The following is a 24926-nucleotide window of genomic DNA, read 5'->3' as shown; positions in this document are numbered from 1 at the left end:
AATGGAAAGAGAGATCTGAAGGTGGATGTGTGATTGGTGCCTTTGCTAGTCTACATATCCTGAGGGTTTTGTTAAGAGGGTTTCAATAAGGCAGCCTTAACTCGTGTAAAGCAAATCAGTTAAACAAGAATCAGAACTAGATGTTTAATATAGTGATATGTGTTGGTATTATTGTTATAGAGTAGCTTTGTCATAGAGTGGGAGTGTGGTAATGTGCCTAACTGGCATTACCAGCAATAAAAAAAAAATAGTTTTGTGTCCTCTGCAGGGTTATGAGAGAGGCATTTGTTGGGGAAAAAGGACAAAAAGTTTAAAGAATAAATGGTTGCCATTTACAAAGTGCAGAGGGGTATTTTGGGGAGTGTTGCGGTGGGTCATGTGTAGAGTGGAAAGGTGGCTTTGCCATTGACTGACCAGGATGGCGTTGTCTGTCTTCCCCTCGTGCGCGTGCCTCCCGCGACCTCATAACACTAGAAGATTGAGAGAAAGTGCGAAGCACCTTAGTATTGGTTTGCCATGGTTTAGAAAAGGGATCCCGTATCAGCAGTTGTCTGGGCAGTAGCTCGGGGAAGGGAAGAAAGAAAAAAAGTGCTTACTTTCAGTTTTAGGAGAGAAGCGCAGTTGCATCTCAAATGTTGACATAGCTAAGTAAATTGTGCAGGGCGAGAGACACCACTTTTTACAGAGGTGTCTATGTCATCGCGTGCCCATGGAGGGATGACGTTTAGCAGCTTAACTGATCGACACAAGGGTGGCAAATACAAAAGGGAATGTCTGACCTGTAGAGAGAAAGGTACTTGGTAGAACATTGTTTTGAGTTTACCAAGCACTACTGCTTGTGCATCGATTTTTGAGAATATATTTTTTTCTTGTATAAATATCTCTGGATTAGCTTTGGTGGGTGTATTTATTGTGTTGTGCTACTGGTGCACTGTTTATTTTTGTATACATAATTTTTATATATTTTGAGTATTTTTCTTAGTAAACACTGTAGTATACACTTTTTGGAGGAGATGCTTCCTGACTTGGATTTCTGTAGAGGAAGACAGCTTTATTTTTGATTTTTGTGTATATATGGGTTTCATTAATTTGGGTGCATATTTCATTTTTGTTTGGGACTTTCAGTCAGCACTGTAGATAGTCTTAATTTTTGGGCTCTGTTTTATAACTGTTTTGTGTCCTTAGCGGGATTGGACTGAGTATTGATAAATATTTGCCGATGGACATTATTTTTGTTTTTCTTTTTGTCCATCTGTAAATAAAATTTCACTTTTATTTTTGCAAAAACCCAACCCTTTTTTGTCTGTGTCTCCCTGTATTAAACCATCATCCTAGTCATGGTCAGTCCCTACATACTAGACACCTAGAGTGTAAACTGGTGTCCTCTAATTCCCACTACACTGGGTGTCACAGGGAGGCAGAATGTGAAGTATTAATTGTGTAATTTTGCTTGCTTTATATATGTTTTTGTGTTTAGTATATAAATGGAATTGCTTTGAATGATTGTCACTTTGCATGTAACAACTTACAATACGATTAATTTATTTTATCTTTGTGGACATCTGATTACTATACTCCAGACTATACTGGGTTCAAGGAAAGGGAACAAAATAGGACAAAGATTTACTTTACTATTTCTTAGAGATTTCTTGCACACTAATTCCTTAGGCAATAGTTATTATGAACTGTTATTTACAAATGTTTACCCCTGTTAAGATGATGGGTCTTATGTGACCAATAGATTACATAGTAAACATAGTAATGCAGATCTTTACATCCTTGTATAGTGTTTCCATTTTTTTTTTAACCGATAGGTTGGATGTAAATTTCTAAGCATTCAATTATTCAAATCATAAAGTGAAAACCAAACCTGAATCAAGCTGAACCCAAATCATAGTGGCAAATTTCAAAACCTGAACATGAAATTGGTCTCTGTTTTTCATTGAGAGGAAGTAAGCATACATTTGGTTAATTTTCACTGAGTGCAGATGCAGAGCACTGTGACAAGTTCATAGGTATATACAAAAACAAACTTTGCAAATTATATAGTGAGTACACTTAAAGACTGATTTATGTAAACAGACAGGAAACAGATTGGTTTGAAAGTGTTTACAATTACTTGAGCCCGGCAATATCTGTTAGTGAACTGTTGAACTATGGCCAGTTGACAATAGTTGAAAGGAGAAAAAAAATTCCACTTAGTCGTATCTCTTGAGAAAATAAACCTTCAGAGTCCATTGTCAGTTATAACAGACAAAGACACAATCTTGTAGACCTCGGCCAAATTGGTCTGCCACACTTTCTGGACATTCTGCAATAGACTCTGTGCAGGACCATCTAATTTGATGACGTCATCCTAAACCCATGGAATCCAAGACTCCCAGTATCTTTCAAATGTCTTTCTATATGCAGTAAAACATCTTGGATATACAGTACACCCCCAAAATTCGCGAGGGATATGATACTAGAGCACCTGCGAATTGTGAAAAACCGTGAATTATGGATTTGGTTAAAAAAATACCTATTTTTATAGTTTAAACCCTAAATATGCCCCCAAAACACTTTAATTTCATTTCAACCTCAGCTTAATACATTACCTAAAAAAAAGAATGTAAAGGTAAACCTGTATACTGTGCAGTACTGTACTGCTATGTCACCTGCAGTGCTACAGTAGAATGTAAAATACCAATGTTAGCGCTATATGTACTGTACTTCTTGCAAATGCGTTTTCATTGCCAGAAGCCTTAGAAGGTGCAGGGTGTTTCGACAGCATCTTGGGGCTTTAACCCTTAAACTCCCACATACTTGGGGGTTAATGCATCCCTGGACGCCAAATACTTTTTTGCTGCACTTTTTAAGTAAACATCACAATTCACAAAGAAAAAGTAAAATTTTAATGGAACACTTTTTTTTTTTCATGCAAAGAGTATAACAATTACTGCAACACTGATCATTTTACACACTGCTAATGAACTGTAAAATCTATTTTTAAAAAAAACTACTGGAACAATATGTACAAGGTGCAACTGACGCCATTGATGAAATTTAGTAAATCTGCTAAACTTCTCTGAACTGGCTGCACGCAAGCACACAGAGGTAAACAATGATGACTGCAGGCTAGTCTAGTGCAGCAGCTCAATCCCAGAGGCAGTGAGGCTGCAGTGCTGCGTGGGCTGGCAGTGGTCATGAGCTGGCTGCTGAACAAATGTACGGCACTGACTGATCAGCTCCAGCGCACTGGTAAATTACACTGGGAACCGACAATGGCCGGTTGCAGCATTCAATGAATGTACATCGCTGAATATACACAGCTCCTACATGCTGGCAAATGGCACTTGGAAAAGACTATAGCCGGCTGTGGCAGTTTAAGGATTAGAAGAACAAAACAGAAAACACGAGAACACTCAGCTGGAGATGCGTCACAGGGCAGCAGTCAATCAGCAGCAAGGAGAAATGAATAACGACGTTGTAGTCCGGTGCCGCTATTTCAACAGTGATTTACTTATTTTCATGGTGGATATTCCAAGGACGCACCCAGCCTTGACCCAAACCACACGCATTCACAGAGACAAAATCAAAGCAAACCGGTAATCAAACAGCAAATAAAGAATGTAATGAAAACAAAGATACCATCCCTGTTCCCCTTACAGCAATTATACATTAAATACAGCAAAGCGCCAACAAAACACGCACAGTAAAGTCCATAAAAAACGGCAACGGATGAAATGTAATGATGAAAATAGATAGTCCAGAGATCTGCACGTTGAATGGGAATGTAAAGATAGTCCTACTGGTAGTTCCTGAAATTGTGAAGATGGGTGGATGGGTTCAGGAGTGCTCCTTTCTTCGCAGGATGGCAATGAATCCACTTACAGTCCTCATGTACACAGGCAGACAGCAGACAATTCAGACCCTAACCACGAAACGATCCAGGACAAAATGAACAAGTACAGGTAACCCAACAGGAGGCAGGCAGAGAGACAGGAACTTGAAACACAAATTACAAAAATATTTTTTTTGCTTCTGGTCACCGGCCCCCTTTTTAAAAGCCGCACTGACGTCCTTTGACCCCAACATCCCCTGCACCCTCAGTAGAAGACCAATCAGAGCCACTGCAGGGACTGCTGGGAGTTGCAGTTTCAAATTCTAGTAAAGTACAACATTCTCAGAATGGCTACTTTCACCATCCCAAGCCGCGTTTTCCTGTACGGTTGCTTCCTATTCTCTCTACAGTGCATGCCACGACAAAAGCCATAAAAAATTGCAGAAGATATTTGCGGTTTCTGCTAACAATTATTAGTTAGGTTCTATGGAAAAATCTACAAACAACTGAGGCCATGAACCCTGAACCGCATTTTCGTGGGGATCTACTGTACAACAATTGCAGAAGTGCCACAGCAGAATACTGAGAAGAGAAACAGAACAATACATATATTTTTGTAAAAATGGCTAGCTGAGATATGCTAAGCTAAAGTAGTAAGTCTTCAGCCTTGATTTGGAAACATGAACTGAACAGGCATGCTTGCAAGATTGCTTCACGTGTTTGCTGAACAAGCCAGTTTCCCTTGCCTCCTGAGCTGAGAGAGAGAGCAAGAGCGAGCGAGCACGTGCCTGCTGGGGGAGGATATTGCTGCACGTGTTTGCCTGCCTATCTGTAGGCTGTAGTGCAAGTGAACCATCCCCCCTACCACAGGCAGCCTGAGAGAGAAAGAGAGCTGCCATGCTTTTTCATTTAAGCAAAGCCGCTCCTTGTTCATTGTTTTCAATAAGACGTGCACTCTCTTTGTGCTCTACAGTATTTCGTGTGCTTTTGCAGTTAACTATGGCTTCTAAGCAAGTGGAGAGTGGTCATAAGTAAGTTTTGAAGAAAATTGAAATCGAAGTAAAGAAAGAAATTACAAGAGGTGGAAAAACTGTTTACCAGTTTACTCATTTACCAATCTGAGAACCCTCGTGCTTTCAAGCAGCATAATGTAAACAAAGCCAGACTGCCAGTAATGTGGAGGGCAAACACGAAGGGTTGGGTCACAAGAACTTTATTTTTGGAATGGCTGCATGAGGCTTTCACTCCCACCAGCTAAACAGCTAAAAGCACCAGAAACCCGAGAAAACACCTGAAGGAAAACACTTCATGCCAGAACTCGTTTCATGCAAGGTTAGTTTTCTTGGTGGTTTTTGTATTACCGATTTTTCAAAAGTTTAATTTTTTAGTTCATAATGCGATTTGTTGCAATGTTATTTTTCTCTTTTTTCAAATGTTCCCTTTTTTCCTTGTGCTTAAAACTGATGAAAGTGTTTACAGATGGAGTTTTTCATAGCGCGTTTAGGTGCGATGTTACATTTCTCTTTTTTCAAATGTTCGCTTTTTTCCTTGTGCTTAAAACTCATTAAAAAAATTGTTTACATGGACGACTTCATCGTGTGATTTGTTGCAATGTTACTTTTTTGTTTGCTTGTGAGTTGGTTTTTGCAAGCGCGGATTTGTTGTTCCTTTTTTTTCTGCTGTGCTTAAAACTCATTTTAGAAACATTGTTTACAGCAATCAGGCTTTAGGTTTAATAGCGTGATCTCCTGCAATCTTACTTTTTTGTTTGCTTGTGAGTTGGTTTTTGCAAGCGCTTCGGATTTGTTGTTCCTTTTTTTTCTGCTGTGCTTAAAACTCATTTTTAAAAAAATGCTGCGCGAGCAAGGGAGGTAGGGAGGAAGGGGCTTTGGTGGTGTGTGTGCTACAGAGAGAGAAAGAGAGAGCGCGAGCAAGCCAGCTCGTGTAGCTGATCAGGGAGCCTGGGTGTTTTGTGTCAGTGTTATTCAATGTTTTTACATTAGTTTACTATTACACTGTGCATTCTATGGTGTAATTAACTATATTTGTGCTTAATCTTTACATATTTTACATATTTACATACAGTTTGTACGGTCTGGAACAGATTAATTGTATTTACATACAATCCTATGGGGGAAACTGCTTCAGTTCACGACCAACTCGGTTTACGACCAAAGTTCTGGAACAATTATGGTCGTGAACCGAGGTTCCACTGTATGTGTATGTATGTATATATATATATATATATATATATATATATATATATATATATATATATATATATATATATATATATATATATATATATAATATGCTTTTTTCAAGTGTTTTAGTCTTGCCATGTTTTAAAACATCTCTCTAAGCGAGAATTAGATTTTTTTTTCAATTTCAAGTAATATAAAACATCAGTTGCCCACTGACTTTAAAAAAGGGTAATACGAGTCTGTCCGTCTTAATGACTTTCTTGGACTTGCTTCAAAGGTTTCTTCTACAGATGCTACAGTTTCTTCACTAACACGTGGCTTACCAGACTGTGGCTTATCATTGACAGAACCTGCTTCTTTAAATTTTTTTAAAATTGGATATGGAATTCCTGTGTGGAGTTTTTTCTTGTACTGGGTTCTTAGTCTTTTTTGGACAGCAGCGGTAGATTTTAGTTCAGCCAACCAAAGAACACAATTTACTTTTTCTAAAAATGAAACTTATAAAGACAAAAAACTAGATGCATCAAGCTTTCTAATCCTTTTTACTAATTCTTTCTATCATATATACTTAGAAAGTTACAACTATTTTAAATTGCACACTTACTTTATGGGTATCAGTAAGTATATCTTCTGGATCAGAAATGGGTAGAAGGTGTGAAACATTGGGTAGGCTTCTTTTAACAACTTTTCTATTTTGAAAATAGTGAAAAAACTGTGTTGCTGGGAAGTTAAATTCAAAACATAATTGTTAAGATGTAAATATGTTATCTATATACAGTTCTCCAAGTGTCTTTATCCCGAACATTTTCCAAAGATCAAATTCTGTGTAGGTTTGAGATGGTTGTAAAAGGTGATTTTGATGTAGAAGAACAACTGATCAAAGCATCCCAGCCTTGAAATGCGTCCTGCATTGGTTCCATATTCTGAATGATTGGTGGATGATTGGATTATTAGTATATTAACAAAATTTAGTATTTTCTGGGGTATTAACCAAGGAATACAAAGAAGTACAGTAAGAGTTAATTTCCTTTGCTGACCAGGCTGGTGTAAATTTTTAATTTGTGCCACTTTCCAGGTCTTTTAGTGTATATATTTGCCACCCAATAATAAAAGGTAGTGCCATGCCACTTTTTGCTGTCTTTGTGGAGTCACCTTTTAATGTGCGGGATTCTTGAATTCCAGATAAATGAGGTTATAATTGAGTCTAGTTTCTGCCTAAACTGTCTGCCTTTAATGAATCCAGTGTGGTCTTGTGATATTACAGAAGGACACATTTCCTCAATCCTTCTAGCTAAAGCTTTGGAGAATATCTTAACATTATTATTCAGAATTAACATTTGTTAATATCTTGCACATTATAGTAAGTCTTTATTTTTCTTTGGAAAGTGTTAAATAATTCTTACCGAAAAGTTTGAGGTAAAATGTTGTTTTCTCTGACTTCTATGAATGGTGCTAATTATAATGGAGTTAACTTAACTGAAAATATTTTGTAAAATTACACCGTATAGCCATTAGGGGCCTTGTGACGATGCAGGTTCAGCTCCGTGCTCCCATCCTCTGTTTGGGAGCCCTTGAACCCAACACCATCGGTGAGCTAGACAGTGGAGGCAACAACAATTGAGCAAGGGATGGTATAAAAAGTGCTTTTATTTAAAATAGTCAAACAAAAACAATGTTCAGATAAAGTGCAGTGCTTTCAAAAATCTTCATTAAATAATTAATCCAATAAAAGAGTTGTGGAGGTTAAAAACACTACAAAAAAAAAAAAAAAACAATCCTTTTAAAACGAGGTTAAAACATTCATCAGGAAAACAGTCTTTAAAACAATGCCAAGCCTGGTGTCTTTCACTCCTGCATCTCTCCTGCTTCACCCATCTGAGCCTCGCAACAAGTGAGACGCTCTCTCTGCAGCTGACCTTCACAATATCTGCTTCTGCTACTACTACCAGTCGCCTAACCGATCCATGGCTCCGGTTGGCTCCCCCTGACAGTGACTTGGGAATTCCTCTGCGACCAAGGCTCTCAAGCAGGGAACACCACGTCCCAAGTCCCAACTCCCGCTACCTTCCACGGAGAGTACTGCACCTTCCGGTCACTCCCGCCCTCCGAAGCAAGCTCTGCGGGAGCAACCACAACCACTTCTTCTCCCAGGTGTTGGCCAAACACCCAGGCCGTCTACTCAGCTGCCGTGAGCTTGCTCTCGCTCGCTTCCAGCTGCACCGACTTGCTCGCTCTCTCTCTCTCCTCACTGCTTCCTGCTGCAACCTCTGTTTCCTTTTCTCTCTCTTTCCGCTTTGTTTTTTCTCTGATCTCCTTTCTAAACAGCTCGCGCTTCTTTATATTGAGGGGGGACATAGCAGCTGCAGCACATTAGCCACAGGAACAATCATGGATGTGGGCAGTTCCTCACCTTTGCACTAGGTGAGAAACACCCACACTGTTGATTGCCCTGCGGCTTGCTATGGCCACCACGCCCCCTCGCTAAGCCGCGAGCGCGGTGATTATTTAAAAACTGGCCCTTGCTGAGAGCGCTGTGGACTCACTATTCTAAGGTATTCTAAGTTCCCTACAGGTCTTTCCTGGGAAATCCCACCAGGAGCCACCACCTCAAAGCGGGACACATCACTTCCGGTCCCAGCCCCGAGGACGATGTCACTTCCACCCAACGTCTTATAAAGCATCCTGCCTTTGCTCGGGGAGGCAGTTCTGTTTTGGACTCTGTCGTGTAAACTTGCCTTACATGCACTTTTGCCGTTGCTGTACTTTGTATATAAAAGCTAGATTGAATGTTATTTACCTTGCTCACAAAGTACATGTGTAATGCCCCGAAAAGTTCATGCTGACACTTCAGTACGCAAGCAATGGTACGAGAATGCAGTAAGACTTCTTTTTTTGAGCACTTACACCACTAGTGTGGAGAGTCGCTCGCGTACTGAAGAGTCTATAGCTGCAGGTGGAAGCTGGTGACGCTCTTTTGCCGTCGCTGTACTTTGTGAGCATACCCGTGTCAATAAACCACGTCTGTAGTCTACTTGTGACTTTACACTGTAGGAAGATAAGTAAATAAATCAAGGTAAAGAACATTTGATCTGGCTTTCATATACAAAGTACCGCAACAGCAAAAGTGAGACGGCAGCTTCCAACTGCAGCAATTAACATTTTTATGTCTGAATACGGGAAATATGTCCTTAATTATTCTCAATTACCAAAATGTGTTATATTCATCCAGTAAATGTGCTATGGAGTAAATTACATTCATCTTCTTTGGAACTGGGTAGGCAGATTGTAAATGCTTTTAAGATATTATATCGCAAGACTTTTCAATATAATTTTGCCACAAAGAGTTTATTTTAACATAATTTAATATCCTTATATATCCATTATAAAATTTGCATGTGAAGTGAATATCATCCATCCATTCATCATCCAACCCGCTATATCCTAACCACATGGTCACGGGGTCTGCTGGAGCCAATCCTAGCCAACACAGGGCGCAAGGCAGAAAATAAACCCCAGGCAGGGCACCAGCCCAGCGCAGAAGTGAATATCAAAAAATGTAAAATAATCAACCATGCTTTAACAAGTGATATTGACAGGTTTCATCTACCGAAAGCTGTAATGCATTGAAAGTGTATTAGCTTATTTCACAAATGCACTTGCATGTCCAACAAGCTTTTGAGCGCAATGCAGGAGCCTACCCAGGGCTGGTTCTTGTATTCATTTTCTCCAGATGATGCCAGATTGCGCTTCTGCTCCCTGCAGCATTCAGGATCATTTAATTTATTAAAAAGAAGAATCATTACAAATAGATGCAGCTGTCCGGTGCTGCTAAGATTCACGCTCCCAGCCTTGGCCTGACCCGTACATACTCACAGAGACAAAATAATGCACACTGGAATCAAACAACAATTAAAAAATAGAACGAAATTAAATTCATCAAAATAAATGAAAACAATACCACCCCTGTACCCCTATGGCGATATTACATTAAACACACAAACAACCCCCCACAGCAAAGTCCATGGAAAACAGTACCAGATGTAATGAAATGATGAAGATAGTAAGTCCAGAGATCTGTACGTTGAAAGGGAATGAAAAAACAGGAACGCTCCTTTTCTTGCTGGAAGGCCATGAATCCACTATCAGTCCTCAGCACACAGGTAGACAGAAGACAATCCAGACCCCAACAACAAAACAATCCAGGACACAATGATTAAGTACGGGTTATCCAACAGAAGGCAGACAGACAGGAACACTGAACACAGATTACAAAAAAAAAAAAAAACACTTTCCTCTCTTTGGACACTGGCCCTCCTTTTAAGAGCCACTCTGACCACTTTTGACCCCAAAAGCCCCTGCACCCCAGACAGAAGACCAACCAGAGCCTCTGCAGGGACTGCTGGGAGATGCAGTTTTAACTTATAGTAGCACTGCTACATAGTAAATGAAATATTAAGTATGCAGTACACCGTAAATGGTGTGGCTAATTCAAATATACCTTGAACTGGGATGCTCCGTACACACAAGCCAACAACAATAATAGTGTAGTAAAAATGCCACAAGCAATAAAGTTCCAGGACATTTATCCATTTTGTTAATCCAATTACGCTAAAAGAACAATTATGTGTATACACTGAGTGAATAATGGGATACAACACTGGAAAGAGCGCCAGTCAATTGTCATGCACACACACCCATTTTGAACCAGTTTAGAGATGCTAATCAACCTAACTTGCACATCCTTGGGATGTAGTTAGCTGTGTTGTCTCATATCTAAAAATTCATGGGTTCTAAACTCTCACATGCTCCGTCTGTGTAGAATTTGTATGTTCTCCCAGTGGGCATTCTTGGATTACCTTCCTCATTCCAAAGATGTACCAGCTAACATGACTTGCATTTTAAAAATGTCTTTTTCTGAATGTGTGTGTCCGGTGATATAGCGTGCATGGTTTGTTTCTAAGTTTCGGGCAATGTTGCTGTATCCTAAACTAACTTTGATTATATGGGATAATAAAATACACAACGTGACAAGCTGCTTCACTGAAAGAATGACAGGCAAGATGACTCTGCATGAAGTTAGAATTTGCAGACCTGGGGCCTCATGTATAATGCCGTGCATAGAACTCACACTATAGCATGGTGTAAGCACAAAAGCGGGATTGTGCGTACGCACATAAAAATCCAGATGCATAAATCTGTGCTTATGCAAACCTCCACGTTCTTCCGCTACATAAATTTTGTTCAGCATGAAAAGCAGCGCACGTGCACGCGCCTGCTGTCCCGTTCCAGCTTCTCCCAGAATTATGCCTCTTGGAATATGCCTTCTGTGAAAGGACAATGGGAAAAGCACGGGGGAAAATATAAGAATTTCAGCAAATACCAAGTGGAGGCAAGGAAAAAGTACTATTTGTTGGTTTAAACAGTGGTATAATCAACAAAAGGAAGTTGATCAAGTGACAGAGTGTCGGAGAAACTCGAAAGCTCAAGTTCACAAAGTCGCTCAGTGCCCAAAATAAAAAAAGAAGTCACATATCAAAGTTTCCTTGAGAAGGCGAGTCGTAGTCCACCGTCTAAGTGTCATATGAAAGCTTATTAGGGTACAGACAAAAAAAATAGGCACACGGTAGGGGAAAAAAGCATGAAATGTCAACTTTAATCTCGAAATTTCCACTTTAATGACATATTTTATTTTGTCATTAAAGTAGAACATCATAAACTTCATCTTAAAATCGTTTAATTTACTAGTTTCTCAAATCCAATCGTAAATAAAGTAGCACGTTAAATGCTTTGTTTTGTATTTGATCTTCTATATGTTCTATGTGTGTGAATCACTACGTGCTTCCGGGCTTTCTCTTCCTCCGACAGGACACAGAATCCATTACATTCGTGATATTACAGCTCTCAGAATAATTAAAATATTGACATGTATACGTGATATAATTTTCATGATGATAGGAGTTAAATCATGTTATTAAACATGGGAACACGGTGGCGCAGTGATTGTTCATGTCTCACGCAAGATGCTTGCTGCGCCATGCGCAACCTTCGATGAAATACTTTATTGTAGCAGTACTGTCTCTTTCAAACGTGCTAACCCCCAATTCCTGTCCTTACTTTTCTTTCTCCAAATACCCAGTTGCCACAAAATCAGCTCTGTAATGGACGTTAAGCCATCTGTAAGCTTAGAACGCCGATTCTTCAAAACTTTTAAGGAACATTAAAATATCTTTGTAGTATCTGCTTAATTATTCTATCCATCTATCCTTCCTGTGTTGCGCCAGCACAAGCAAGAATACAGCGCAAGGCAGGAACAATACGTGAATGGAGCACAAGCTCCTAGCGAGCGCTGTGGCACCGTGTCCTGGCATGTTTAACTATTAACAATATATATTACTGCGGTGGGCTGGCGCCCTGCCCAGGATTTGTTTTCTGCCTTGCGCCCTGTATTGGCTGGGATTGGCTCCAATATAAATTATTTAAATGAAGTTAAAATTTTATCTGTATAGTATAATAAACATATTTTGCTGCTTTTCATCTTAAAAATGATATCGTCATCATATGTAAATATGCACTTTATAAAGTGGGTCAGGTTGTGCAATATTATAACTGTAGTGCAAATTTACAGTGAGGCAATTCTACTTATAAGTACAAACAGTTCTACAAGGAGCACTGGATTGAGTGCGCTTATAGTTCTTGGGATGAAACTGCTAATGAACTGCGAGGTCCATACAGGAAAGGCTTTGAAACGTTTGCGGTGTGAAAGCAGTTCAATAGACAGCATGTCTGAGGCAGCGTGTGCTTGATTCCGTATACTGATAATTCTCTTTCTCAGATTCTGTAGATCTTTGATTCCCCACTCAGATGCAGTGATATAAATACTCTGAGTGGTGCAGTGAGAGTAATATGGAAGAAGATGATCCGCTGTGGCAACCCCTAACGGGAGCAGCTGAAAGAAGAAGAAGAAGGTGTAATGAGAGTAACAATGCTAAAGCAGCTATTGTATTTAGAATAGTTTGACCATTCTGTGGACCATTATATTGTTACTGGTTAATTACAATCAGATGCATTAAACTAATGAACAATATGTGGTTAATTTCAGTTTATTTATAAAGCCACATCAGGGATGTGGATCTGAAAAAGAAGGATAACCACACAGGAACAGTAGCACTGCTACTGACTGGAAAACCGAGTGGAGATCTTGCATACCCCAGGGTATGAGGTACTGTGGAAATGTGTGTGGCTTTATGCCAAGTTTAGGTTTTATAGTTTGCGAATTTGAACGCGGAAACATTCTTACGCAACATTTTTGTGCGTACGCACTGTTTATACATGAGGCCCCAGATTTGTAACGGGTGTCAACACTTACACAGATTGTAAAAGTTTCCCTAATGCATGACAAGGAGGAAAATAACAATGAAGCTAAGCATCCTACACCTTGCAAAGTCATACTTGTGACATAAGAGTTTCCAAACCTTATTTTTATTCCTGGCAGTTAAAGTTGTTTGCATCTCTGCATTTTTTTTTTTGCTCAGTATTTTTTCATTTATTGATGTGATGTGATGTGTATTGATTTCAAGCAAAATGTGTTTGTTGGCTGTGCAAAGGTTAAAATTGACATCTTCAAAAATCAAACATTTGACTGAGAAAAAAAGCTTAGTATTATTGCTTTGTAATCAATGAAAAATACAACAGTGGAGTATACTGATTATACATTCATTGACCAATCAAGTATTCTGAATTAAAGTGTTTGATTTAATGTTGTCCGACTGAAAATATTCTTCCTTGGCTTTTCCTGTATCTAGTGTATATTTTTTACCCCCCTTAATTATAACCCTGCTCATGAAGAACCAGGCTAATAATAATAAAGCAGGTTGTAAACCAGGCTTCTTCCAACAAAATATTCATTTTATTATATCCACATATTTTATTATATTCACTGTGGATCATATTTTTCCATATCTTCCTGTCCTCTGCATCTTGCTCTGTTACACTCACCACCTCCATGGCCTCTCTTACCACATCCATAAACTTCCTCTTTGTTCTTCCTCTTTTATCTCTTACCTGGCAGCTCTAACATTATCATCTTTCTCCCAATATATATAGCAACTCTCTTCTGCACATGTCCAAACCAATGCAACCTCACGTTTCTGACTTTGTCTCCCAATCTGAGTTGACCCTCTAATGTACTCATTTTTAATCCTGTCCATCTTTGTTACACCCAATGCAAATCTTAAAATCTTTAACTCTATCACCTCCACCTCTGTCTTCTGTTTTTTGGTCAGTGCCACCGTCTCCAACCCATATATAATTGCTGGTCTCACTACCATTTTGTAGACCTTCCCTTTCACTCTTGCTGGTACCCATCTGTCACAAATCACTTCTGACACTCCACCCTGCCTGCACTCCCTGCATCCTCACCATTTTTCTGACCTCCCTTTTATTCGCACACATGTATTCTCTCTTGTTCCTATTGACCTTTATTCCTCTCCTCTCTACAGTAGAGCATACCTCAACCTTTCCGGAGTACCTCATATAATCTCACCTCTACGTTGAATGCACCTCTCACTCCCACTGCAGACCCCACCACTGTTACACTGCTCTTGTACATATCCTATACCACTCTTACATACTTCTCTGCCATTCTCCAGTTCATCATACTTTACCACAACTCCTCTCTAGGCACCCTGTCATATGCTTTCACTAAGTCCACAAAGACACAATGCAACTCATTCTGTCCTTCTCTATACTTCCCCATAAACACACTCAGAGCAAACATTGCATCTGTTGTGCTCTTTCCTGGCATAAAACCATACTGCTGCTTGCTAATCATCACCTTCCTTCTTAACCTAGCTTGATAATCAATTATTTGAAATCAAACTATGCAATATTCATTCTTTAGAAGTTATTAGGTAGCATGACTTTCAGAGTTCTCTGTACTGATAATGTATCTGTGTTCTTTAAATTCTAATACTCAAAATTAAATTTTTACGTGACATGTTTTTTCTTCCACATACAAATTACCAAGTTCATCAAAAACAACCCACCCAACTTCCCCCAGCTTTTATCTGTATCAGTACATGAGGTAATTCTGAGATTTTGTTGAATATCTTCAGTAACCTTAGGAAATGACAGGAAAAGGGTTTTCCATTGAAATTTAAAAAAATGAATTGACCTTTCTCAATCATTGAATATATTTTGGTATAATATACTCCAAGCATGCCATAATTCAGCTAAAATTATGTCTCATCTTATCTAAAATTGTGTAAATATGTAAGTAGGAAAGACCTACAGTGCATCCGGAAAGTATTCACAGCGCATCACTTTTTCCACATTTTGCTATGTTACAGATGCAATTTAATGAATTTAATCCAAAATAGATTAAATTCATTTTTTCCTCAGAATTCTACACACAAAACACCCCATAATGACAACACGAAAAAAGTTTACTTGGGGTTTTTGCAAATTTATTAAAATAAAAAAACTGAGAAATCACATGTACATAAGTATTCACAGCCTTTGCTCAATACTTTGTCGATGCACCTTTGGCAGCAATTACAGCCTCAAGTCTTTTTGAATATGATGCCACAAGCTTTGCACACCTATCCTTGACCAGTTTCGCCCATTCCTCTTTGCAGCACCTCTCAAGCACCATCAGGTTGGATGGGAAGCGTCGGTGCACAGCCATTTTAAGACCTCTCCAGAGATGTTCAATCGGATTCAAGTCTGGGCTCTGGCTGGGCCACTCAAGGACATTCACAGAGTTGTCCTGAAGCCACACCTTTGATATCTTGGCTGTGTGCTTAGGGTCAATGTCCTGCTGAAAGATAAACCGTCGCCCCAGTCTGCGGTCAAGAGAGCTCTGAAGCAGATTTTCATCCAGGATGTCTCTGTACATTGCTGCAGTTATATTTCCCTTTATCCTGACTAGTCTTGCAGTTCCTACTGCAGAAAAATATCCCCACAGCATGATGCTGCCACCACCGTGCATCACTGTAGGGATGGTATTGGCCTGGTGATGAGCGGTGCCTGGTTTCCTCTAAACATGACGCCTGGCATTCACACCAAAGAGTTCAATCTTTGTCTCATCAGGCCAGAGAATTTTGTTTCTCATGGTCTGAGTGTCCTTCGTGTGCCTTTTGGCAAACTCCAGGCAGGCTGCCATGTGCCTTTTTACTAAGGTGTGGCTTCCATCTGGCCACTCTACCATACAGGCCTGATTGGTGGATTGCTGCAGAGATGGTTGTCCTCCTTGAATGTTCTCCACTCTCCACAGAGGACTTCTGGAGCTCTGACAGAGTGACCATTGGGTTCTTGGTTACCTCCCTTCCTAAGGCCCTTCTCCCCTGATCGCTCAGTTTAGATGGCCGGCCAGCACTAGGAAGAGTCCTGGTGGTTTCGAACTACTTCCATTTACGGATGATGGAGACCACTGTGCTCATTGGGACCTTCAAAGCAGCAGAAATTTTTCTGTAACCTTCCTCAGATTTGTGCCTTGAGACAATCCTGTCTTGGAGGACTACAGACAATTCATTTGACTTCATGCTTGGTTTGTGCACTGATATGAACTGTCAACTGTGGAACCTTATATAGACAGGTGTGTGCCTTTCCAAATCATGTCCAATCAACTGAATCTACCACAAGTGGACTCCAATTAAGCTGCAGAAACATCTCAAGGATGATCAGGGGAAACAGGATGCACCTGAGCTCAATTTTTAGCTTCATGGCAAAGGCTGTGAATACTTATGTACATTTGCTTTCTCAGTTTTTTTATTTTTTAATAAATTTGCAAAAACCTCAAGTAAACTTTTTTCACGTTGTCATTATGGGGTGTTGTGTATAGAATTCTGTGGAAAAAAATTAATTTAATCCATTTTGGAATAAGGCTGTAACATAACAAAATGTGGGAAAAATAAAGTGATGCGCTGTGAATACTTTCCGGATGCACTGTATGCTGTCAAGCACCTACGTCACTAGAGCTTGGATTTGTCACTAGATTTTGAAAAGGTTCTACACTTTGTATATTTCTTGGATAGCCTTGGATCTAAAACCACTCTTAAGATTCTTACAGCAATATCTGGAGTATTACCAGATGGAATAGCAGTGTATTTGAAAAACATAGGTTACTCTTTAAATAAAACAAAAAGAAAAGAAGAATTTTTTTTCCCCGTCCTCTTATGTTATGTAAATCTTTTAATACAAATAACTGATATTCTTTTACATCCCATTGGTTGCTGTACTCTGTAAGTCTTTCAAAGTGACTGATTTTTAAATGCATATATTTCTAACATCCGCGCAGTGGTTATTGCACAAATGCGTTTTTCTCCATAAGTTCTTATCATTTTTATTAAATAGCTTATACATTGAGAAAATGAAAAGAACTTATAATGTTAAGATCAAAAAAGTGGCAGATATGAGAGAAATGATGCTCAAAACAGACAGTGGTACTGCAGTGAAAGAACTTATAATAAAGTTGTTTCTGTTAAATACACATGCTAATTTTCTTTTTCAGGGAATTTTATCAGCAGTTTTAACACGGTGTTCAAAAGACAAGGGTTTCATACCTGTCAACAAAAATCTATGGTAAGTTAAAACAGTTATTTGCAAATTTTGGTTTCTCTCTTTCTCAACTGTACATTCTTATTTCATTATCTGTAGTTTTCACTGTGTGGGTTGTTCTGCAGTTTTCCTCATACACTCCCAAAGATGTACAGGTTAAGTTGATTGGCAATTTTGAATTGAGACCCTGTGAATGTATGGATGAGTGGGCCCATATGATTGGCTGGTGCTCTATCCAGGGTTTGATCCTACCTCACACCTTATGCTGCCAGAAACTGCTCCAGCTTAATTTTTGAAATACTAATTTTAGCTGTTTAATTTGCTAATATATTGCAATTTATTATGTGTTTCTATTTTACTGAATTTGAAATATCTTGAGAGACACAAGTGTGACAGCGCCTTTTTTATGTAGATTGTGAAGCACAACTTTATGCCTAAATGCATTATTATTTTATGTAGGATCAGTTTTACAATGCACCACTATGTTAGGCATTTCAAATTTGAGGTTTTGTTTCAGTCTCCCACTTTAACATGCCCTGTAAGCACTTGTGTAAGCTGTCAAAACAACAAATTAACACTAGAATTACCAGAGCCTACGAAAAAACTCGTAGACCTGTCCCACCTTAAATCGCTTCTTAAAACCGTTCTCACCTTTCCGCCAGCGTCTTTTGTTCATCTAAATGTGCTGATAAACACAATCTGCAAGCAGCTCGCTATTCCATCCCCCCACCGACTTAGAACGTGTACGAACTTCTCCCAGCTCATGCCTTGATTGATTATCTGGGAGTGAAGTGGAGTTTTAGAGTGGAAATAAGATCATTATTTGGAACACACTCATTTCATGTGTGTTCCGTTTCTACAGTAATCTGTGTAAATTGTTAAAACAGAAACTTTTTTATATTTTAGTAATAAATTTTACAAAATGTAGGCATAAACTATAAAATGTGTGAAGCCTGAAGGCCAAAGATCAAATAAACACTTTCACAAAATTTTCAAGAATATCACAACAACTTATGTGGTGTACTGGTAAGATTTCGTCACTCAGACAGTTTGATTCCCAGCTGGGGAGAAAATGTTTTTTTTGACCTTCGCTGTTCTGCCTGCCTGAACTCCCTGTCTATCTACAGGTATATAGTAATAACAGTAATTTTATTATTATATGGCAGCTTCCCTGTCTGCCTATCATATAGTGCCTTTCCTTCCTATCTATCTATATATCTATCCCCTTGGCTGTTTTTTTATATATCTACAGTGGGATGCAAAAGTTTGGGCAACCTTGTTAATAGTCATTATTTTCCTGTATAAATCGTTAATTGTTACGATAAAAAATGTCAGTTAAATATATCATATAGGAGACACACACAGTGATATTTGAGAAGTGAAATGAAGTTTATTGGATTTACAGAAAGTGTGCAATAATTGTTCAAACAAAATCAGGCAGGTGCATAAATTTGGGCACCGTTGTCATTTTATTGATTCCAAAACTTTTAGAACTAATTATTGGAACTCAAATTGGCTTGGTAAGCTCAGTGACCCCTGACCTACATACACAGGTGAATCCTATAATGAGAAAGAGTATTTAAGGGGGGCAATTGTAAGTTTCCTCCTCCATTAATTTTCTCTGAAGAGTAGCAACATGGGGGTCAGAAAACAACTCTCAAATGACCTGAAGACAAAGATTGTTCACCATCATGGTTTAGGGGAAGGATACAGAAAGCTGTCCCAGAGATTTAAGCTGTCTGTTTCCACAGTTAGGAACATATTGAGGAAATGGTAGACCACAGGCTCAATTCAAGTTAAGGCTCGAAGTGGCAGACCAAGAAAGATTTCAGATAGACAGAAGCGGCGAATGGTGAGAACAGTCAGAGTCAACCCACAGACCAGCACCAAAGACCTACAACATCATCTTGCAGCAGATGGAGTCACTGTGCATCGCTCAACCATTCGCGACTTTACACAAGGAGATGCTGTATGCGAGAGTGATGCAGAGGAAGCCTTTTCTCCGCCCACAGCACAAACAGAGCCGCTTGAGGTATGCTCAAGCACATTTGGACAAGCCAGCTTCATTTTGGAATAAGGTGCTGTGGACTGATGAAACTAAAATTGAGTTATTTGGGCATAACAAGGGGCATTATGCATGGAGGAAAAAGAACACAGCATTCCAAGAAAACACTTGCTACCTACAGTAAAATATGGTGGTGGTTCCATCATGCTGTGTGGCCAGTGCAGGGACTGGGAATCTTGTCAAAGTTGAGGGACGCATGGATTCCACTCAGTATCAGCAGATTCTGGAGACCAATGTCCAGGAATCAGTGACAAAGCTGAAGCTGCGCCGGGGCTGGATCTTTCAACAAGACAATGACCCGAAAAACACTGCTCAAAATCCACTAAGGCATTCATGCAGAGGAACAAGTACAACGTTCTGGAATGGCCATCTCAGTCCCCAGACCTGAATATAATTGAAAATCTGTGGTGTGAGTTAAAGAGAGCTGTCCATGCTCGGAAGCCATCAAACCTGAATGAACTAGAGATGTTTTGTAAAGAGGAATGGTCCAAAATACCTTCAACCACAATCCAGACTCTCATTGGAACCTACAGGAAGTGTTTAGAGGCTGTAATTTCTGCAAAAGGCGGATCTACTAAATATTGATTTCATTTCTTTTTTGTGGTGCCCAAATTTATGCACCTGCCTGATTTTGTTTGAACAATTATTGCACACTTTCTGTAAATCCAATAAACTTCATTTCACTTCTCAAATATCACTGTGTGTGTCTCCTATATGATATATTTAACTGACATTTTTTATTGCAACAACCAATGATTTATACACTAAAATAATGACTATTAACAAGGTTGCCCAAACTTTTGCATCCCACTGTATTATACAGTGCCCTATAGGGCAATTACAATGATTTTCAGAATATATAAAGTCTTTCCTGAATATATAAAGTAATTCCTGAATATATAAAGTCGTCATTAGAATATATAAAGTCAGAGTTAGAATATATAAAGTCACTCCCGAATATGTAAAGTCAAAGCCATATTATATATAGTCAGCGTCAGAATATATAAAGTCATTACCAAATATATAAAGTCAGTGTCGGAATATATAACCTCATTCCTGAATATATAAATTTAAAGTCAGAATACATTGATACTGATTGAAACGACTCAGGCACATTTTTAGTAAACTCAATGAGTTCCTACTACACAAAAATCAACTAAGTTAACAAAAACATCTTCAGAAAAATATTAAAAAAAACCCACTGTTCAGTTAATTCATTGAAAATGATGTATGTGCCCGGCATTTTAAAGACTATATTTATTTATTCTTTTTGTATGGGCTTATTTTTGGACGAACCTCACAAGCCTGATCGACTCTGAGTGGCTTCTGTTGAAGTTTACCTTCACTAGTACGAGTGAAATGACAAGCATGGAAATTTTATATATTCCAACGCTGACTTTATATAATCAGGCTTTGACTTTATATATTCGGGAGTGACTTTATATATTCAGTATTGACTTTATATATTCAGGAATTACTTTATATATTTAAGTTTTGACTTCATATATTCAGGAAGGACTTTGTATATTCCAAAAATCATTGTAATTGCCTGTTTGGTACCCCATAGGGCACTGTATAATAGATATATAAAAAAACAGCTAAGGGGATAGATATATAGATAGATAGGAAGGAAAGGCACTATATGATAGGCAGACAGGGAAGCTGCTATATAATAATAAAATTACTGTTATTACTATATAGATATTATTTATTTATTTCCTTCCTACAGCGTAAAGTCACAAGTGCAGTGCTTCCCACGTACATATACAAAGTACAACAATGGCAAAAGTGCATTCTTGATCCAATGTAGAACCATCATCATGATTTGAGTTTGCCTCTGTTATAGCACGTCTGAGAAAACAGCAGTGTCAAATACGATGGGTTGGGGAATGATGGTTTGATTTGGGATCGTGAATGTGGCTGAGAGAATAACAGAAAAAAAAAAAAGCTAACCTTTACAAGTATCATAAATTACACCGGCTGTTACAGACTGGAATCAAATGTATGTTTTTATTTTAAAATAGTAAGAATACATGCAGCTCACTTTTAAAAATGGACTCATCGGAAATCGAACCCATAAATTTCAGAGTAACAGTCAAGAGCTAATACCGTTGCACCACCACAGCGCACTTAGTAAATGCGTGTCAATATCGCATTCTAATGCAGGTTGTTTTTCTGTAGTTATATTTTTGAATAAAAGCGCACTTGTTCTATTATATTTGTACTTTTTGTGAAACTGTTTCTTTGATATTTGGACTTCGGGTTTCACACATTATAAACTTCATGTCTACATTTTGTCAATTTTGACTAAAACATGAAAAACGTTTCTTTTTTAACAATTTGTGTACATAGATTTATGTAGACACGGAACACACATGAAATGCGATATAGTATTTATAAAAGGTGTCATTTTGCTTGACTTCTCACTCTATACAACTCTAAGCAACTGACACGCAGGTAAACAGACTTGAGCTGTGAAAACTGTGCACCACTGGAGGATGTGATAGTAGGCTGTTTGCTGCTTAGGCACAAATTTAGAAGACAAAAGACGTGACGGAGAGGTGTGAAGTGTTTTAAGGTGGGAAAGATCTACGAGTTTTTTCATAGGCTCTGGTAATTCTAGTGTTAAAGACCTGACAAATGTTACTTCCTCTTTTCTCGTTATACCTTGCAGTGCAGTGGTCTTGAGCCGTTGATTATATTTTAATCCATCTTTTGCCAGGATCTTCATTTTTTTCCTTTGTCATAATTTTTTTTCAGCTGCTTCTTGGATGTATTCATCACATACTATATCCTTCTAAGACTTCCCCTAAATCTTTTTCCTCCATACGTTATTTTCGTACACTGTATTAATCCCAGAGTGGAAATTATATTTTCGTATGACATTTAGAGGTCAGAGAACAGGTTCAGCCACTGTACAGCGCCCCTGGAGCAATTTTCAGGATAAGGGCCTTGATCAAGGGCCCAGTATTGTAGATTACGATCCCTTTGTCAGTAATGGGATTTGAACTGGCAACCTTACAGATTACAGCACAGATCCTTGGCCTCAGAGCCACCACTCCACCTTTTGAACACCTTTTCTCATTAATTCACCCATATTAAATGTCAGTACCACTGTAACTATTCTGTTTTTATGACTTCAGTGAGTGTTTGTGTTTCCAATTCTTTGTTTGATTTCTTATCCTATCACTTTTTTTGATTCATCTACCACTTGCCTTAAATTAGGCATTTCAACTGATATTATGATAGATTTTTGTTTAGTATTGCCCAAGATTCTGCAGTGTATAATATCGTTGGTCTGTATATATATGGTTTGTGTATACATTCTTATCAAATGAAATATCAGAACATGGCAGAGAAAATGGAAAGGCTCCCTACATTGCTAAATATTCCATCTGGGTTAGGACTTGTATGAAGATGGTCTAAAAAAAACCTAAGGTTTTACCAAATATTGATTTAAGTTTAGGCAGGCACGGTGCACTGCTGTTTGTTATCACTTGTGGATGTGCCAGCTGTTCAAGAGGTACATATTACTGAGATACAAGGTGTTATAATTTAATTCCTGGAATGGCCACATAGTGTCTTCCGTGACATAATTGTATCAAAATCACATGAGTGTTTGTGTTTGAACGTGTTTGAACTAATAAGTGTGTTAATTGAAGCTGACAGAGTTAGTTGTTAGTTAGCTACTGGGAAGGTAATAGATATCAGCTTTTTACACTTTGGTGTAAAAATGGGTGATTGAAATTTAGAGCAACATCTGAGTATTAAAATTAATTTTTTTGTGAAAATCGGCAAATGTGCAACAGAAACATAATATCTGTTGCAAGTGGCATATGGAGAAGATGCCATATAAAAGTCAAGTGTGTTTGAATGGAATAAGAGGTTCAAGAGAAGATATGACGGATGACCCCAGAAGTGGACAGCCAAAAACAACGATGGAAGTTAATATTGAAAATGAGTTCCAGGTCTGCTTCCACAAATAGGAACGCCGTTTAAGGCAGTATATAGATGCACAAGGGGAGTACTTTGAAGGTGGCAGTAGCCACTAGTGTACAGTTCCACATGTATATTTTTTAAAGGGAATTAAATTGTCAAACCTACTGCTGGAATGGTGTGGTTAGGGCTGTGGCAGAGGAGTAGATGTGGTAAATGGTTACTCATTTGGGAAGCAACATCACCAGATTTTTTTTGGGTATTAGAAAGCTCAAAGCCAAGGAACCTGTGAAATTAGGTAGCTGCTCATTTAAGTGACAATGAGTGTAGTTTAACAGTCAGCTAGTAAAAAATGCATGTTGTAAAGCTTCTGAATTCTGATATAAATGAGATAAAAGTGGAAAATTAATAGTAATAATTGTCTTTTTTATTTTTGTTTCTGACCAAAAGCATAAGTGCTAAGCCTTGGAGGAAATGATCCCTTAAAACACTAGACAGGCTTATGCTTGAAGGGTATTTACACCTGCACATTGAACATTTAAGGCCCAGACTATGGATTTTTATTTTCTTTATCACAAATTATTTTTTTTTTCTTTCATCTGATTGGATGCGTTGGAGTGGGCAATATCCAAACAAAACGTCTGCCTCAGTGATTTTATTTATATTCATTCAATTGATACCTGAGGCCATAATGATCAGTAAAAATGTTTTATAGAAACTACTTTTTATTTATTTTCTTCTTTTACTTTCAGGTCTCTCTCCTACATTACTACTCTGAGCTGTTTTGCCTTTGTGGCTTTAATGATAATTTACTATCTGGTCGATGTGAAGAGATGTTGGTCTGGAATTCCATTTTTTTATACAGGTGAGCAATTTTTGGTAATTTTAAATATAAACCAAATTTTCAAGTGTGCTTAATGAGTGTGACTTATAGTACAATTAATCCAAACTCTTATCTATAGTGAAAGTAATTTAGTTTATTTTGATACAGCTTCTTATAATATAGAAAACTCTGCATTTTAACTGAAAATAAAACACAAAGTAGCATTCAACAAAAAGACAAACGCTGCATAAAGGCCATGCCACATTATAGAACGTTTCTAGTGATTTTTAGTTATCAACTTAATTTACATAATCTTAGCAAGTCAGCTGCATGCTCCAGTGGCCACTGGTCATATAGTTTGTCATACCCAGCTGCTTTGTCCGGCCTTGGACCTGCCCTGAAAAAAATTTTTCTTAAGTCATAACGCGGGCCCACATATGTTTGATTGTTAGATTAGATTAGATTAGATTCACTTTGTCATTACACATGTATAAATACAGGGCAACGAGATTCAGTTTA

The 24926-nt window shown here is 38.4% G+C and overlaps 1 protein-coding gene across 2 annotated transcripts in view; it reads left to right on the top strand.

Annotated features, from left to right (window-relative positions):
• The window catches only part of hgsnat (heparan-alpha-glucosaminide N-acetyltransferase), a 376297-nt gene that overhangs the window by 329061 nt on the left and 22310 nt on the right, over nucleotides 1-24926 (top strand). For both annotated transcript variants that reach the window (XM_039751089.1, XM_039751090.1), the window contains exons 16-17: nucleotides 17537-17607; nucleotides 24337-24449. In XM_039751089.1, coding sequence (XP_039607023.1) covers nucleotides 17537-17607; nucleotides 24337-24449 — 184 coding nt within the window. The remainder of the gene's footprint in view (nucleotides 1-17536; nucleotides 17608-24336; nucleotides 24450-24926) is intronic.

This window comes from Polypterus senegalus, chromosome 4 (assembly GCF_016835505.1).
Source record: "Polypterus senegalus isolate Bchr_013 chromosome 4, ASM1683550v1, whole genome shotgun sequence".
Lineage (NCBI taxonomy): Eukaryota > Metazoa > Chordata > Cladistia > Polypteriformes > Polypteridae > Polypterus > Polypterus senegalus.
This window is presented reverse-complemented; position numbering and strand designations above follow the sequence as displayed.